The sequence below is a fragment of the Syngnathus acus genome, chromosome 8 (assembly GCF_901709675.1).
Source record: "Syngnathus acus chromosome 8, fSynAcu1.2, whole genome shotgun sequence".
Classification (NCBI taxonomy): domain Eukaryota; kingdom Metazoa; phylum Chordata; class Actinopteri; order Syngnathiformes; family Syngnathidae; genus Syngnathus; species Syngnathus acus.
In genome coordinates, this window is record NC_051093.1 from 5435852 (window position 1) to 5453625 (window position 17774).

General features: G+C 45.2%; 1 protein-coding gene across 1 annotated transcript; it reads right to left on the reverse strand.

The window, feature by feature from the left end:
* Positions 1-69: 69 nt before the first annotated feature.
* cntnap1 (contactin associated protein 1) lies at positions 70-11634 on the reverse strand. The gene is made up of 24 exons (XM_037256705.1): positions 10936-11634; positions 8695-8796; positions 8424-8617; positions 8199-8352; positions 7884-8087; positions 7624-7808; positions 7403-7552; positions 7068-7329; positions 6854-7003; positions 6613-6787; positions 6431-6537; positions 6235-6357; positions 5939-6142; positions 5713-5869; positions 5505-5632; positions 5253-5426; positions 4953-5171; positions 4641-4880; positions 4335-4574; positions 4141-4268; positions 3777-3870; positions 3464-3694; positions 3346-3390; positions 70-2588 (listed from the first exon to the last, which is right to left on the reverse strand). The coding sequence occupies exons 1-24, from the start codon at positions 10994-10996 to the stop codon at positions 2389-2391; spliced, it is 3927 nt and encodes a 1308-aa protein (XP_037112600.1). The 5' UTR covers positions 10997-11634; the 3' UTR covers positions 70-2388.
* Between the last annotated feature and the right edge of the window lie 6140 nt (positions 11635-17774).

Consider the following 17774-nt stretch of genomic DNA (forward strand, 5'->3'; position numbering starts at 1 on the left):
ATGCTTCTCTTTTACCCTCATGATAAGTTTACAATAAATGCTTGGAGTGACTACCACATCAGCCAATAGGCTCCTTCAGACTTTTTATTCAGGTGAGTTTGGCTTTACTTAGATTTATACAATAAGAATAACAACAATGGGCATTTACAGTGACAATATCACTCCAAAAAATAAAGTGTGAATGACAATATAATCAGTGACTGAATAAAATGACCAAGTGTAATCATTTTTTCTGTTTAGATGCCACAGTCAGTTCTGGACACTTCATTAGGAACACTTACTGGTGGTCTAATGCAAGAAGTTTGACAATGTGCATGTCATTGTAGTTGGAGGTGCACTGAGAGTTGTGCAATCAAGTTTGAGCATTGTCATTTCGGCCTAATCAATGTCAAGTAGTGACCAAAGCATCTGGACATTTGAAAGCAAACAAAAATCTGTCTCCCTCTAGTGGACATTTAAGGCTCTACACCATTCAGCGCATCTACTGATGCTCACTAACACACTACCATGATGTCTATTAGTTGTTGGCATGTGTGCACGTCTGCTTGTTTCTCGTCTCTAGGTGGGCAAACAGTGAAAACACACACACACACAAACGCTTTGGGGGACCACGCATGGTGAGTGAGATGATACCGCTATGCTAGCTGTACAGTACACTGACACTATGCTAACAGACGCACCTGTATTCTAGCAACGCTCATTTACATTCGTTTTTACAGCATACTCTTAAAAAATAGAGCCTCTAATTACCATCTGTACAATTTCATACATTATTGTCAATGTACAATCATTCAATCAAGCCAACAAATATACACTTTGAAGGCCTATTACAGGTAAAAGTAAGTACTTTCTTTACCCTGAACAAACTACATTCGTGTGACATTTAAAGAGTTGCTTTACACTCTCTGTTGTGCATCTGCGGACGTAAAGAAGCTTGTTATCATGTGTTCATGCTAGGCTATATGCTTTGTTTCATATACAGTTAGCGGCTAGCAAAGAGTGAGTCGGCTCTCAGTTATTAATTTATAACATATTGCCCTAAATCTATTAGCAAATGTGTGAATTGGAAGTAATACACCATCATGGTCCTCTGTACTGTACATGTACTTTGTGCTTTAGGACTCTTTCGCACCAGCAGTTCCCTTTAGCCTCTTCTTATATTTTCAGTTCCTATCAATAATGCAGTGTTTCTAGAGATGGGGGAAACAGAACAATTTGACAAATTGATTTACTTGAACTACTGGTGTGAAAGCACCCTAATTAGAGTGTGTGTATGTTTGTATGTAAGCGTCTTCACTCGATCATTGTTTCTGAAAAGCCTGACAAAAGTTAACAAGCAAGACGGATGCAAGTAGAAATTGTATGTGGACACCTGGTTACCCATCATTATGACAGTCTGAAGCTCCGTGCTAAATAGATACGGTACTGCAATCATTAAAGCTGCGAGGTCATTCTTTGCACTGCCTTACTGTAACGGTTAGGCTTCGAATACACAGTACGCAAACCTTTGCACCACGATTGTTTTATGTTCATGCTTGTCCAACATGTATGACTCGGGTTGGCTTTTTTTTTTTCAAAAGTAAGATGGATTTTAGTAGTTTGCATGGGCACATTGCGAGCTAAGTTGTCACCAGATTGTCAGCTAAAGGTGCAGGTTTCACACGGTCCATACGATAGCCTCAAATGGGCCCAGAAAATGATTTAAGTCTGTTTCCTAATGCCTTCTAATGAATCTTTTGTGGATACTTGAGTGGGGTCAAGCTTGCTCAGATGAGGCACTTCAGTATTTCACCCTGCGGGACAGTGTGAGACTCGCATGTGGAAGTTTTGAACTTGACAAAATATAAATTTTGTACAGCACCAGGCATTCCATCCCACCCAAGCTGGGGTTTAAAAAAAATACAATAAAAGAAGAGATGAAATAATTGGAAAACATAAGACAGGTGACTCTGGTGATAGTTGGGCTTTGTCTTATTGCTTGTGGGTTTAACTTATTGTGGTACTTTTTTTAAATGTCTTTCTTTTGGTCCTTAACCAGGACATCTGAGACCATTCCCAGGGCAACAACAACAACAAATACACTGACTTCTACACCCACTTCACTCGAAGAGCCCACAGCATCAGGTAAGAACAGTGAAAGTCCGGGAATGCATGCCTGATGGAATACCATAGAAATAATCTGACCTCAACTCAATTAATCAAAGCAAGCCAAATTAGGCTGCAGGGCAAATAGCCCCATTAATTAACCATGATGGTAGCTAAACCCACAAGTGATAGACTCAGAGGTGCTACAAATCAATAATCAAGAAAATCAACTTAAAGACATGTAACCTATGTAAGTCCTTCCCAAAGTCACTGTCCCATTGGTCCCATGTGTTGATAATTAGCTTAGCCGCTCCTGAACTCTTCGTTAATTTCTGGTAGGATATTCTTTTCCCGTCTCAGCGTCTCGGTTAGGGGTCGGGCGCTGCTGGGCGAATCCAGGTGTTTGGGCTCGTTGGTGCGGTAGGTGCCCTTCTGCTGGTACGCATACACGTAGATGCTATACAAACCGGCCAGCAGAAGGAGCAGCGCCAGAATGACAATGACTGTGGGATAAAAATAGCAGTTATAGAAAGAGATAAGAGCCACTTGACAGGCAGATGCTCAAACAGAGCGCACTTTTGCCTTATCAGCACTTTTGATCGGTCACTGGGAATTTAATGGTATTACTGTCATATGCTCGGCCATGTCTAGTTTAAAATATATTTTATTATAATTTAAATCAATACTATTAAATCAGGAAATTCACTGTCGCTTTACGTTTTCCTGCTCATTGTTGCAATAATTGTATTCCAGCTTTGGGATGTTTGCTCTAATCTTTGACGATGACGTCTCGCATTAGTATAATACCTCTCAATCTGAGCGCTGGTGACGTATTAATCTGTAGTGTCTAGCAATGACTGGCAGTAAAATGATGAGCTCTACACAATGCCAAGACTAAACTGAGCTGATCCGGTCTCAGACATGGATCGAGTGGGGGAGTTGGTACAGTCTGTCCTTTGCATCTGTAATACAATAATGGAGGGCACTCGGCTTCTCAAGTGAAACATGCTGACACCGAGATTCAATAATAGGAGCTATGCATTGAAGAAGAACTGTAAAAAAAAGAACATTCTGAAGATCTATTTTAAAGTGGTCGATCGGGAAAAACTGTTACTTAATATCGATTTTTGGCCATTCACAAAAATGTCATAAATGTGTCTTAAATTGAAGGAGATATCATTTTTGGCCCATTTTGACATTTCATTGAATGGATTTTTAAGATCAGATACAGGTGATTAGTAACTAAAATTATGGACTCACCTATGATCCAGAATAGACCAAGGTCATCATGAATGTATATATAATCTGAAAGGCAGATATAAACAATAAGACAATGTAGGTACAGTTAACTTCTATATTTAGATGTGAACTGACATACCTATGGTGGTAAACCAGGGATCCACCTCCCATGGGACGTAACCAAAGACAGGAGGGAAAGCGCCGCAGTTGGACTCTGAGACATCACCTTGTGTCGTCACCGGCGGGTCCGTTTCATTCGGCCGGAAAAGAGCCCTTAGAGGAGCATAGACATTGTATCTCACGCCAGAGATGCAGCCAATGAAGCCTGGAGCATTGTGCCTCTGGATTTCATAGTCGATGTCGCCGACCTCTGGGGGACGCACGACATAGTCAAAATACAGTCGTTTACAATAACAACAAATATGTTTCCAGCAGGGAAATGAAACATCTACCCATCACTCTGCCCAAGAACATGGACTTTGGCGAGTCAAATCTTGCATCCTCCACTAAAGTTATCTTTTCAACAATGGGCTCCATAAAATCCACCTGTAGAAACGAGAGAGAGCATTTTATACATTTTATCTACAGGTGAGATTACGCAGCTAATGTAAATTTTGTTCTCGCAACTGGAGATCTGGTTTTTGTTCATCGTGAAAATTGAATCATAATCATGTGGATAAGCCGAAGAAGAGGCTCTTGACAAGTAAGAAAAGGGGTATCTTCTCTAACCTTTCAGGGTCTTGGGAAAGATAAGCATAAATACTGTCGATCCAAAGTTGCACTGTTTTGTTTGGGTGTTTGGAGGGTGGGAGGAACCTGCGTTTTGATGGTCCTGTTGTGTCTGGTGATGTTGATGTAATGGGGGTATCCATCAGCAAGGTTACGGCGAGTCAGTTCATACTTGTGGGTGATGAGTCCCAGTTTATACCTCAGATCCACGCTACCTGTGTTAAAAAAAAGTCAACATTGACGGCCGAGCGATGAAAGGTCTTGTCACATGCGGTCCCTACCGTCGTTCTTCAGCACGACAGCAATGTAGTCATGGACGAAGGAGCTGATGTAGAGCAGCACAGCCGGTTTGTAGATGGTGCTGAAGCTGAACTCTATGTCGTCCGCCGTGTCGTTATAGCCCAGGCTGAAATTGTCGTAATGCGGGTCAATCCAGTTGGCCCAAGCTGCTTCGTCGGATATCGGTTTCTTCCGCACGGTGTACTTCAGCCACGAGCCAAGCTCAAAGTGGGCACCAATATCTTAAACAAGACAAATGTTCGAACCCAATCATCTTCATGCCTTTCTCGGTTGACCCAAGTACTCACCTTTGTGGCAGTAGAACCCATCAAATGCAGTATTGTTGCAGTCACAGGTATAGGAAGCGTAGCCCTCAATACATTGGCCACTGTTACGGCAAGGTATGGAGGCATTGAGACATTGGCCAGTACAGTTCCTCCTGATTCCTTTTTCTTCATCAACTTTCCCTTCCAAATCCAGAGGAACACCGTTCAACCTCAACCCTCGGAGACAACCCAAGAAGGGTTTTTGGGTGCGGTTACGTGAACCTAATATAAGACAGAGGTCACACAACTTGCTTCTGGGACCTTTAATGTATCAGTCAGTTTTGAGTCACCTACCTACAACAAGAGGATTTGTAAAGTTCATCGTGACAAAGGTCTGACTGGGGAAACGTTTGACAGTCCAAGGCTGGTAGTCGACTTTGAGTCGAGCCAATTTTACATTAATCTCGGCCTGGACAAAGTGCCACTCGTTATCGTTGAGTGGCACGGGGGAGCGTAGTGTCACATTCTGGATGCCATCTCCCACCATGAAGACAAATACAAGATTGTGGGTTGCTGGAAAGAAGGAAGAAAAGGCTCAGAAAAGAGGTCAATCAAATGAGCAGTAAAGGTCACTGTTGGTTTGGGTGAACTCACTGTTGAGCTCTAGCCGGATAAAGTTTTTGAGGTGATCGTCGGAGTTCTCCAAGAAGACCGAGTCGTATCTGTATGTTTTGAAGTGGAACGAAATGTCAGCGCTGGAGCCCGGCTTGAAGGTGGGGAAGGTTATGTTTGCAGGTTTGGTGAAGGATATCGTGTTCCAGATGTTTCCTGCAAACAGTGTGGAATGGTTGTGAGACAAAGCAACTCAAATGCCATCAAAAACTAAACCGTAAGTGTTGAGCTCACTGTCGCCATGGCAGCGCAGAGGTCCTACTTTGAACTGTACTTCTGAGCCTGTCCTGTTGGTGTCGCCCACCACCACCCTCCTGACCGGAAGATGGTCTCTAAAGTCCAAGTAGCCTTTATCGGAGTGCCTGGAGGTTGATAACAATGACCATCCTGATACCGTCATGTCAGTGATACCGACCTTGTAAACATTATGTCCTTGTCTTACCATTGTCTGTAGTCTGCATCACAGTTGCATTGATACCTGGGGTCAGCACAGGTCTGGTTGATGGCGCAGCCACACGTTTGGACCTCTCTGAACGTTCCTCCCCAGTAATAGTGACTCTCATTATTGCGACCAATCCAGTAACTAAAAGGTCTTCCGCCTGAACCAGAGAGCGTGTCAGCATCCCAATCCTAGCTTTTCATTCCTACGGTTCTGTAGGCAGACTCACCGGGCGTGTTGAGAAAACGAGACTTGTAGCATGAATAGTCGACCCACTGCTCACAGTACAAGGAGGTATTGGCCAGGGCGGTGACTTCATCCCAAGATGCGTTCCAGTAGTTGACGTTGCCAATGTACGGATTGTCAATCGAACTCCCTGTTACCTTTGTACCTTCCTCGCGGTCATTCAAGATCACAGTCCAAGCTTTATATGCTGGAGCGGTTCAAAACAAAACAAGGAAGAGCAAGATCATATTGATGATTTGACAAATCAGAAATGTGATACAAGTCATTAGTCATACTTACATTTAATTTTACAGTATACTTCGAATGGCTTTAGCGGTCCACTCAAATCTGGATCAATGGTGTAGTTCCCGGACCAGTACTTTCCGCTGAGTCTGTAGGCCTCGCATGACTCTTTATACACAGCTGTGAGGGTTTACATGATTCAACTTGTATTGATATGAATAGCTTTGTCTTCAGAAAGGGCATCAATACTTACACATGTGACACACTTCTCCTTTATAGCCAGTGTTTTCACATAAACAAATGAAGTCATCCCACGACTGGATGCATCGGCCTTCATGCTCACACGGATTGGGATTACATCTGGAAAACAAAATATTTTCATTTTTGCCATTCACATCAGCGGTGACTTGGCATTGGTGGCAAGAAGAGTTTAACCTGTCAGTGATGCCACATGTGCCCAACAAGAGTTCAGCATAGCGCCCCCACTGCCGCTGCAAGATAATATCGATGTCGAGTTGTTCGTTGTCTATGAAGATATGCTGCATGCAACCGTGGAAGCGATTTAGTTTGGTTTCACACTTCCTGATGGTGTTGTTGGTTTTTGGGCAACCTGGACAGAAGAACATCAATACGTAAATAGGTCGAAGTTGTTTATGAGTCTTAGTGATTAGTTCACCTCCAAAGAAGTAGCGGTCCCCAGTACGTATTGTGAAGGGGTTGGTGATCTTCAACGGGGAACCCTCCTCCTCATCGATTGTGAGGGTGAGGAGGTTATCTCTGGCCGCCAAATCAACCGAATGCCAGTAGCCATCATTAAGCCTGTAACCTAGAGACAGTAGAAAAGTCTGTCAGATCGAAGATTCACACCTCTAAGTTTGTCCATTAATTACCTGCGGCAAACTGCAGTTTCTTCTTGCCGGGCTGGAAGATAGTGACGTTGATCTGCCCCTCGCTAAGTCCGAGCTCCAGGGCGCCGAGGTCGTCAGCAAATCGCGTGAACATGAGCAGGCCCGTGTAGTCCCACGAGCGGAACTTGAACTTAACAAACATGCGTGGCCTTCTGAAAAAACCCGGCACCTGGAGGTAGTTGTTAGGCCCGGCGAAGGTCATCGGTTTGAGAAGAATGTCCCGGCAAGCAAAATGCATCTTTTTCTGTAAGGAAAAAAAAAAAATTCAATCTACTGTCCTACTATTCCTCAGCGAATCAAAACTTTAGACGGCATACCTTTCTTGGGATGACTACGTCCTCTTCTTCCTGCTTAGCCTTATATATGATGTTGATGTCATTGATGAAGACGTTCTCCAGGCAGCCACGGAAATTCGGGGTGGTCGGTAGGTGAGGCATTTTCGGCTCGATGACACCACCAACATACAACTAAAATACAGACCCAAAGAACCAAAACAGTTTGTTCCAGATCTTAAGACTCGCCAAAGATGCTGGCCTACCTTATTGTCCAGATCCAGGTGGCTAAACTCCCCATTACAAATGGCCGTCACCGTCTGGCTATCAACAGTGAAGTTCACCTGACGGCCTGAGCGCTTAATGGTGACGTAGTGCCAATGTAGGTTGTCGAGAAGGCTGCCAGCTACCAAAGTGGTCCGACCGTCTGTTTTATGTATAACGCTACTTCCTGAAACAATGGAAGGAACAGACAATTAGCGTAAGACTGACGACTTTTGTAACCTTGACTCTAATCAGGCTGTACCCAGGCTGATGTGTAGGTAGAGTCGACCTCTCTTGAGCTCAAGGGTGAAGAGGTCTCCTTGAACTCCATCACTGTGTAATAGGACACCATCCTGCTCCAGGGTTTTGAAGTTTATGGCAATGTGGTCATTTAACGTACGGGATCTCTTCCCGGGGTACATGTAGACCACCGAGTCATCCCCGTTGTACTGTAGCACATAGGAATCTGAGACCATGGGGCACATTTGATGGACATTAAAGTTACTTTATGTGTGGAATCCTACCAATTTCCCGTAAAAATAAATAATATGGTGACTATGCTGAATTGATCTGTTACCATAATGGCATCCAAACAACTCCAGCCTCACACCAATCTTCCCTCCGTTCTCTGTGTTCCACGCCAGAGGAAGCAGACGAATGTGTTTGGCTGTGAAGGCGTAATGGAAGACATTCCTCTTCACCTGATAATAATTCCAGTTCCCAGGCAAAGTCTGTGAACAGACAAGGGCGGGGGTGTTATTGAGTCATAGCTTAATGCCCCGCCCCTTCCTGTGGCACCCACCGAGTTGCCTCCTATCATGATATATGGCGTCCATGAGTCTGGCCTGTCACCATAGAGAAGGGTGTACTTGGTGACCCAATCGTACGAGTTGAAGGTGCCCTGGGTGGCGATAGCTCTTAGGCGGTACTTCCTGCCCAGGTCCACCTGCAGCCATGGCTGCCGATCCCTGAGCGAAGGTGACCAGCCACTGCTGCCTACAAGGAATAAGAAGGTGTGTTGTTGTTGTTGTGATGTTAACATGTCTCTGAGTTTCATACCGTTAGAAACTTACCATACAACTTGGCGAAACTGGCAGAGTAGAGAAAGTTATACCTGGAGGAGGCCAGGAAGGAAGAGGCGTAGAGGCCAGACACGAGTGGGTCAACACATTCTTCTACGGGCAAATAAGGAGGAGGAGTTTATGTGATGCACATTATGTTCCTTGAACATTATAAATGAGAAAATGAATGGAAATCACTTTGGGGTTGTTTTATAAGAGCAGACATTTTGGATTTTAATTAAACATTAGTGCATGCTCTGGCAAACAAAATTAAAATTTAACTAGAAAGTGTAATACATAACCACATAGTGCAGCAATGTTATTATCCACTTTTGAAAAATTTGTAATTACATTTTGGAGAAGATCCAAAAATGTATTATTACTGAATTAATGTCAAAATTTGTTTCACATTGTGTCAAGGTGAGTTGCTATTTCAGCTATACAAGATGCCATCCTTCTTCCTCGTCTCGTTTGTGTCACCGGGTTGGATAAATGTCCTACACCTTGATAAGCCCGAACGTAAATTTGAAAAAGGAGGACCCTCGCTTTGTTCCGTGTCTTTCCCCCCCAAGGACAGCCTCAGGTGGACTAGTCACAGCTGACAAGGTTAATGTCACCTTCCTGCCGTGCCTGCATTCTCTGACAGGGTTCATATTAGTGCTCAGCCCGAGCCAGAACCAGAACATTCCACAAGAGGAACACTGCGTTGCATCTAATTGAAGGCGCATCGAATTAGCTTTAATATCTCCAGAGGGGAGACAACTATTTCCATAAAAGCCTCGCATCTTGTTTTAGGGTGTTGTCAAGTTGCAAAACTGCAACCTGCGTGGATCCTTCAAGCCACCCTACCTCTCTCTTGCACTCATTACAAATTCATCAATAGACGTCTGTGGCGTGGAGACAGTGTGGCCACATTTAGAGCGCCAGTTCTATTTGTGCTGACTCATCAGTCTTCTGTAGGTGTAGGACGGGCCCACCGAGCTGACACATCTCTCCTGCAGCAGCGCTATGCAGAGACCAGGAGGAGGAGGAGGTTGGGCGGCACCTCCTCGCGAGTGTCACCCAGCCGTGAGACTGCTGTCACTATCGCTACTGCTGACAGCCTCACTAAAGCAAGCCTTTCTATTTACATAGCCACTTTTGCTAAGTCACTATAGAAACCCTTTTAGTCCTAGTTTCTAGGGACTCTAGCTTCCATTTTTTGGGCCTGAAAAAACTTGTGACATAAGGCGAAGAGCTTTCAGATGTCCTGTCTCCACTTTGCACATATTGCATAGTTGGCCCATCTTGCACTGTGAGGCCTCCACTTAGTGTCCGATCAACTGCCACTCAGTGCAACGATATCGATTCATAGATGAGATGGTTCATTCACAGTAAGCAGTATCCAACAGCACACTTCAAATAAGAACGCCGATGTAGTCAAAACAACATTGCACGCACTGCAGGATTATTTTTGTATTGCAAACTATTGAGCTACGTCACTAGTGCCCATCCCTAGTTTTCCCACCTACTGAGTCATGACAGGCATGCTGCAGAGTTAAACTTCCCTGATTGTTGGATTATGTCGGCAAATTCACTCATTTTAGCATAATTGTAATTTAATTACAACCCATTTAAGAGAAATTCAACATCTGACTGCGGGGATCCTTGACCCCTCCCCCCCCCATGAGGGAAAGTACGCGTCGGCTATTTGACTGACAGGTACTGCCTCCCCCCAAAAAAGTGCTGCAGTGGGCTGGTCCCGGTCAGGCTGAGCCGTGCTCTTTCGAGCCTCATTTTCCATTTGAAATCTCCCTTGAGTGTTATTGCATGCTTAATATTGGCAATGTGTTCGACGCATGCAGCCGCAGCATCGACCCTGCAGCGTTGTCTCCCCCTGTGGTGCAAGTTGAGGCTGCGCCGGGCTCAAACTTGCGTGCAAGCTGAAAGCACTGCAATGCAGACAGTCCCGTCCGTGCTCACCTTAATTCTGCGGGACTGACGCTGTTCCCTCCCCGCGGTCTACGTGCACGCTAACAGCACGAAACGACCGACTTCAACCCCCCTCCAAATTGCATTCACTAAAATAAAAGATTTAAATGGACGATTTTGAAAAAGCGTGCCAATGTGCCCTTGAAGGATTCCTATACAGACGCATTATGTCCTTCACTGCTTCGTTTATGCGCGCAACTTTTTGCACAAAAGACACGACAAATGCGGATAAAACAACAACAACAAAAAAAGACAACACATTTACTACATGACGAGACTTACGTGACGAGCAGCGTCGCGCAGCCAAACACAAGAAGAATAAAGTCAATATTTTGCAAGTCATCCTTCACTTTAGGGCGCCTGTTCCCCGCATCGAAAATGTTAATTTGACGTTAGTATGTCTCTCCGTGGCGTGCTCTTCTCATCGCAACCTTTCTTTTTTTCCCCTCCACCCTGGTCCAACTTTAACTCCTCCAACTCCCGGGCAGTCTCTACCGGTGCGGGCACGCGCATGAGATGCTGGTGCTGATGCTGCGACCGGCCGAGAGCGCGCACCTCCTTCTTTTCTCCAAATGGTTGAATGTTAAGATGCTAATGCACGTTTTGTTAAAGCACGGCGAGTGTTTGCAGGCAAGTGAAATGGGAAAAAAAAAAAAAAGAGAATCTTTCCCAAAATGGCTTTTTCAAAGAACCTATAATAAATTAAAAAAATATATATTTTAAAATCCCTTTTAAAAATAATCCATCAGGCCTCTTATATCACCAGGCACAAAAGATGCTTCCCGCCGCGCTCGTCTGATATTACATATCCCAGTTTGGCACAGCTCCGCCTTTTAATCCGGTTGGCATCGAGTTTTGCGAGTGCGTCGAGGAAGTGGTCCCAAAATTAGGCCTAGGCAACCTTGGCGACTTTGCCGCCCGTAACCTTCTCACGGAGGTACACTGCCCGGCCGCCAACGTTCCAGAACAGGTTAAGATAATAATGATGATGATGCCAGATGCTGTGCTTGATTTTGGACGAGTGAGGCAGGAACGTGAGAGGGAGGGTGAGATTTAGTCTGAGGGGGATTTACGGTGATTCGAAACACAGTGGCCACAAAATAGGGGGAAAAAAACAGCTTTGGGATTAAGAAGTGGGTTTATGGGACGTCAGTGTGTCGGTGAGATTGAATGCCAGTGTGTGCGGATTTTCAATCAAATCAGATTGTTTGTAAGCTCCCATAACACCACCCCAGCCTGACCTGGACCCCGCCCCACTTGCCCACAGCATTCCCACAACGATATACCAGTACAGACCAGTATCTGCAAAGACAATGCATGAAAATATAATGAGAAAACAATCGTTTCAAAAGCCATCCTGTACATGTAGAATCAGGCCCACCATCTGTTCGTCTTTTAATTCTTGACCTGTACAAGCCACAGATTTCAGTCTATATGACCTGTCTGTGCTATTAAATCTCTCATCGAAAATGATTTATGATAGAACATATAAATGAGAAACAGTTCTCATTTAAAGTCAATGGCCATTTTTATGTTGGTACCATTCACATATCACCTTTGACATATCGAATTGTCAAAATGAGAATACATTTTTGATTGTATGGCAAAAGTGATTTCATATTGCCCATATTTCTAGAATACAGGTTTGTGATTGAGATTAATTTTCTAAGATGGCAGACTTCCCGTTAAATGTGTTGATTTATTCATACATGGAATATATCCCACGTGCCTTTTTTTTTTTTAACTAGAGAAATGTCGTTTTTGGCTCGAATTTGTGTTACAACAAAAGACCACAAGGTGGCAGCCTTGTCTCTCCTTGCTTACTTGGTGCCACTTGGATCACACTGGTGTTGCCGATACCAAAACATACAACTCAGTAACAGTTCATTCATTCATCTAATTAGATAAACGAGCATCTATAAAACATGGCAGGCAGTCATGTGTCCTCCCAAGCGCCCGCTTATTTTGCACACAAACACAAATGGACCTTGTTTCTCACCAGATAGCGCTAAGGTCTGCCCCCATCCCAGTCGTGTGTGTTTTCCATAGGGGTGTGCACTGACACACACATGGATGCACCTCCACGCACAACCCGAGGGCAACGCCTACGGGTCACAGCTCGTGGCCAGATGTTTCCATGCGATAGTTCTGCTGATCTGTTATCATGGCTGAGCGCTACTTGTCATGAAGATGGATGAAGGAACCTTCAGCTGTCGTGCGTGTGTGTGGGATCAACTCAAAACACAAGCAGATAACGCTGACAGAGGCCTGTTGGGAAACTGAGGAATTCAGCAGGGTTCTCGCCGGGATGAGTGTTTATGTTGGCCGGCTCCCATGAGAACATGCTGTCACGGCTTCCCGGCGGTGGCCGTAAACAGGGGACGACGGTGTCCGCACACTGCCGAGGTGCAGATCAGCTGTTTGACTTCTCACATTTTGGATGTGACGCAGCTTTGGAATTTTGTTGCTAGTTAAAACTGGTCTGGTGCTCCTGGTCCAATTCTTGATGGCTTCATGGTGGACCATCCCATTGACCTCTTTGTGGCGCTAATTGTTGGAAGTGGCGAGCACTCCATCACTTGGATGTCATCAGCCATTCATTTTGCTTATGCTTATCTTCTCTCCACACCTGCATTGAGGTTCAAATGCCAACAACAGCTGCGGCCCGACGGATACGCGTGGTGACTAGACACTTTTGTTCCCATTGTGCGCGACTTGTAACACGCGCAAAAAGCAAATCCACGACCACACAGACGCACGTATGCGCAAGCCGCCGTGGTTATTTAGTCTGTCTCCTAGTTTGTTTGCCAACTGTCTTTGCTCCTTTGTGGCTCCGCCTTGGGCTCGAAATGCTGACTGCGGCAAATGATCGACAACATGACAGTTGCACCTGCAAGGAGTGTGCAGGAGAGGAAAAGAAAAGAAATGAGATGGTTGAAACCATTTTCGCATTGATGTCACACTGGAAATTGTGTTCCAAACTAAATAAAAGGCTGACTTTTTGGAATATGAATCTTCATTGCCACACAGGAAGTGTGTGTTTAAACCACCCTTGTGTGTTTAAGGGTGTGTTTGAGTGTGTATCTGTGGCTGAGTGCAGTTGGGGGTGGGAAACAAAATACAGGCCTTCTCTTTGCAGGGTGCACTGTCCGCATCCGCCAATGTGTTGCTTTTGGAGGTCACGGCACCTAGCAACAGCTTGGATCTCGTCCTGGGGGGGAAACATGAGACAACACATACACACAGATTACAGTCACCCAGAAAGAAGTTGGAAATGCAATTTCACTTAGCCGCACAGTATTTTGCTCTGGTTCTGAGTACTTAGTAGTATCCAGCATAATTTGTATTTTTGCAAGAATATCTAAAGCAACATAAACTTAATTCTTTTAATTTATTTTCTTATTTTGCTGCACTGGATGCAGAATTCCTCGCACGTCCCCACCACGCTCTCGTGCAAAATTGCACCACTAATCCAGGCCAGGTTCACATTTTGGCAGCGTGTCATCAGTTCTTCATTCTGCCTCGCTTTTACTGGAGTCAGCAGGCTAAAAATAGCTCAAATGGCTGGCTGCCCCTCTGCCCGGCGGCCCAGCCTAACTGTCAATAAGTTATCTTCGGCCTCGCCGCAATCATTAGCGCCACATCCGCACGTTAGCTGTTTATAATTACTGCACGTCAAGCATGAAAGTGACTAGATGGGTTTGTTGTGATGTTGGTTAGCTAAACTGCGGTAAAAGCGGGTTTGACTTTGTGGTGGAATGGCAAAATATTGGGTTCAAATATAGATATGAGATTGCATTTGCTGTTATATGAGGCACAATGGAACCCCCCCCCCATGCAAATGGTAGGATCTCTTAGCCTGATAGCTAACCTACAAAAAAATGGGACTCTATTACTACTTTCTCTATGAATCAAAGAGCTAGCTAGCTTACATAGAAATATGTATATAAAAAAAGTTGTCATCTTTCTTCCTTCTCCATGAAGTAAGAAGTAACGCACTAGCTAACAGGGAGACACCTGCTAGCTAACGCTAACAGGAAGACGCCTGCTAGCTAAGGTACAAAACTATGCATGATTCGGAATTAGCTATGACCTAACATCTTTGTGCTTTGTAGTTTTGACATCGTCGTCTGCTGCGTCCCCAGGCCAGTTTGTCGTCTCAGTCTTGCTCTGGCATTTTATCTGCTGCTTTTTATCCCCCTTCGTCTCCTCCCATATCTTTTGTATCCCTGATCCCGGCACAACGGCCATAAGCTTTCCAGGTTGATGACAGTTAGAGATAACGACAAAGTGTGCTATTATGTCTTCTCTCGTTTTCATGCGTGCCGCATGTCGCCACAGAATGTCACGTTTTTTACAATTCCAGGAACGGGTGAATTATGGAGCCGAGTCTTTTGTAGAGAGTCATTATGTAACGCCGGCGGTTTTAACGGCGGAGGCGCCTCCAATAACACACTTGGACCATTGGAGAGCTTGCGGCGGGGATGTAGATGTGAGTCACAACTTGGAAGCCGGCGGGTCAACTCCTTGATGACCTTAAACACGCCTTGATAGAAAGTTAACGACTTGCGGCCTGACACCATGACTCAGTATTCTCGATAAGTGGACAATTAAAATGTTTGGGGATCTTTCCCGGCAACTCAAGTCACTGTGGGAATCCATTAAATGGAGGAAATCATGTGGGGGGTTTAACTCCAGGTAGAACTGCTCCACTCTTCTGTGAAGAATTTCCACTTGATTTTAGAAAGTCACAGATGTTGGAACTAATCCTTCTTTCAGACCAGTTTTGCAGGAACATAGTATATGCCCATCCGAAGCTTGCAATTCCGCTGTCCCCCATGTAAAAAACAAAACAAAAAAAACCTGGAGAGATTCTCTGAGTGCGTGCAGTGAGAGGCAGATGGTTCTCATTTCTTTGTCATTGATATAATTATCTCCCTTCATCGTCATCATCATCATTCCATCCTAATTTTTGCACCTCCGGACAACCCACTGTCACACACGATTCGCACGCACAGCTGGATGCACAGTTAGGACACGGTTGTCGGGGGTGAGGGGGGGTCAAGCGTCCCCCGCGGCAGGCCTATCCTGTTACCAGCACCCAGTGGGACTCAAACAGCAGCCCTCTTGTTCGCTGAGACACGGCCAGCGGCTCTTGGCCCCGCCCCTTGTTGGACCTGGACGGACCACGCTGGTCGTAGCACAGCAGGATGAGGGTTAAGTTCAATGCTGGACTGTGTGGAGAGGATATCCCGTCTGAGTCATGTGTGTGTGTGTGTGTGTGTTGGGGAAGGGTCACAAGGGGGTCAGTTCCTCTCCTAAATCCCAAGCGAGGAGCTTGTCAGATAAGCTTAGAGAAAAAGGCTGCAAGTGAATAATTTCTTTATGTGCCAGCCAACCGCACTTGGAAGCTGCACTTTTCGCAAATGGAACCTCAAAAGATGGAGGCCCAAAGAAACCCCAACGTGTACCCTCCAAAGATGTGAGCCGGCTTTGCTTTGGCAGGCTGGTTTTCACATCCCGTTCTGTTGACAATCAATCTGGCTCACCAACATAAGGTCCTGGCTGCGACACGGCCTTGCGGAGAAACAGGATCCCGCCGGATCAGAGTCGAAAGGGAACGGGGTCGGAGCCAGACCGAGAGGCGCGCAGCGGAGAGCGCCTCTGGCTCCAATCAGCTCCGCACGTGATCCTTCGAGCAAAAAATGTTGAGACGCAATCATTATTGATTGAAAACAATCAGAACTTGCAGTAAGAACCAAAACAATATTTGTAAATGATCGTCATCAAGACGACTTGACCGTCGTGAACTTAGCATTGACCACAAAGAATCTAAAGTTGTTAAAGCTCTCCTTTGGTGCGGGAGATTCCCGTTAAACAGCCAGGAGGCGGGAAAGAATGGATCCAAATCCCCTCAGAACGCTCTCTGAAATTGAATACAAAGTCTTCCCGGCGGTGTGTAAATTGCCCATTTTCCATTTTCACTTCCTGAGCACTTTCAGGCCAACCTCATTTCATTTCTTTTGTATATCCGTGATGAGCGTTATGCTAATATGTGATATTTTGGCAAATCCTGACATTGATTATACCTCAAGAGGCCAGAATTTCCCCCTAAAGTAACATTCTTTTGTGTAGCAGTATCTTCTATGCGTCTCCAGTGGAAACTTCCGCACTTTCCATTTCAACAAATGCGAGCAGGAGATGCCGACAGGAAGTTGGGGGAGTGGGAGATTTTGCAAGCATAATAGCGGCCGTACAAAGGCTTGTCTCCCTCAGCGTTTGGGAATATGTGTGCGCACGCCTCGCCGCACCGCGCTTTCACGTCGTGTCGAGGCCTCCTTCAGGAAGTACTGTACTTGAAATTCACAGTGGGTGCCTGACCGAATCATCTGGCCCCCGCTTCTGAGGGTATCAGGTTCTATCTGGCGTGCATGTAAACGTATTCATGTGTCTTCTCCTGGAAGAGCTGATCCTGGAAGACGCAGTGGCGCGGGACATTTGCTCATGTGTTTCTTCTTTGATATTTGAGGACTTTTTACACTTTGATTTCAGCTCCACTGAAACCCGCAAAAACTATGGAGGGATTTTCCTTTTTTTTTTTTTTTTTTTTTTTAAACCGAGGGGGTCTCAACTCTAAAAATAAAACATATGTTCCAAGCATGTCTGTGGAAGCAACGGAGGGCCTCCAGTGTATTGTTTTGGGATATGGGGGAGGATCTGGTCCAAAGATGATTCTGCCTGCAGAAACTGGGATAGGGTTGGGGGAAGGGGGTTTATCTGCTTTACTTTGAAGAAGGCAATTGAAGAAATATTGCTGATGCATGCATAAAAAACCAGACTGGTTCTCATTGAGGCGTCGATATGGGACATTGCTTGAAAGAATGGTCATAGTCAAAAGGTGCATCCATGAGTGGTGGGTTGCAGTCCTGGTGAGGAAGGAGTTAAAGCCAGCTGAGTGTGTGAGTTTCTGGGGAGTTTGCATGGAGCTGAGAAGGGGGAAATGAAGGGATATTAAGGGGGGAAATAAGCATGAGCACCCAGGGGCTGTGTGTATCACGTGTCTGGATTTAACACAGTCCCCCAGCCTTCGACTGCACTCTCTTCGTCAATTGTTCAGTTAA

Excerpts from the sequence above, each read along its gene's own strand:
- cntnap1 (XM_037256705.1), bottom strand. The coding sequence starts at position 10,996 with ATGACTTGCAAAATATTGACTTTATTCTTCTTGTGTTTGGCTGCGCGA. Across the intron at positions 8,088-8,198 it reads GTTGTTTGGATGCCATTATG|ATTCCTATGTGCTACAGTAC; the intron begins GTAACAGATCAA and ends CCATGGTCTCAG. Across the intron at positions 6,143-6,234 it reads AGTATACTGTAAAATTAAAT|CATATAAAGCTTGGACTGTG; the intron begins GTAAGTATGACT and ends GAACCGCTCCAG.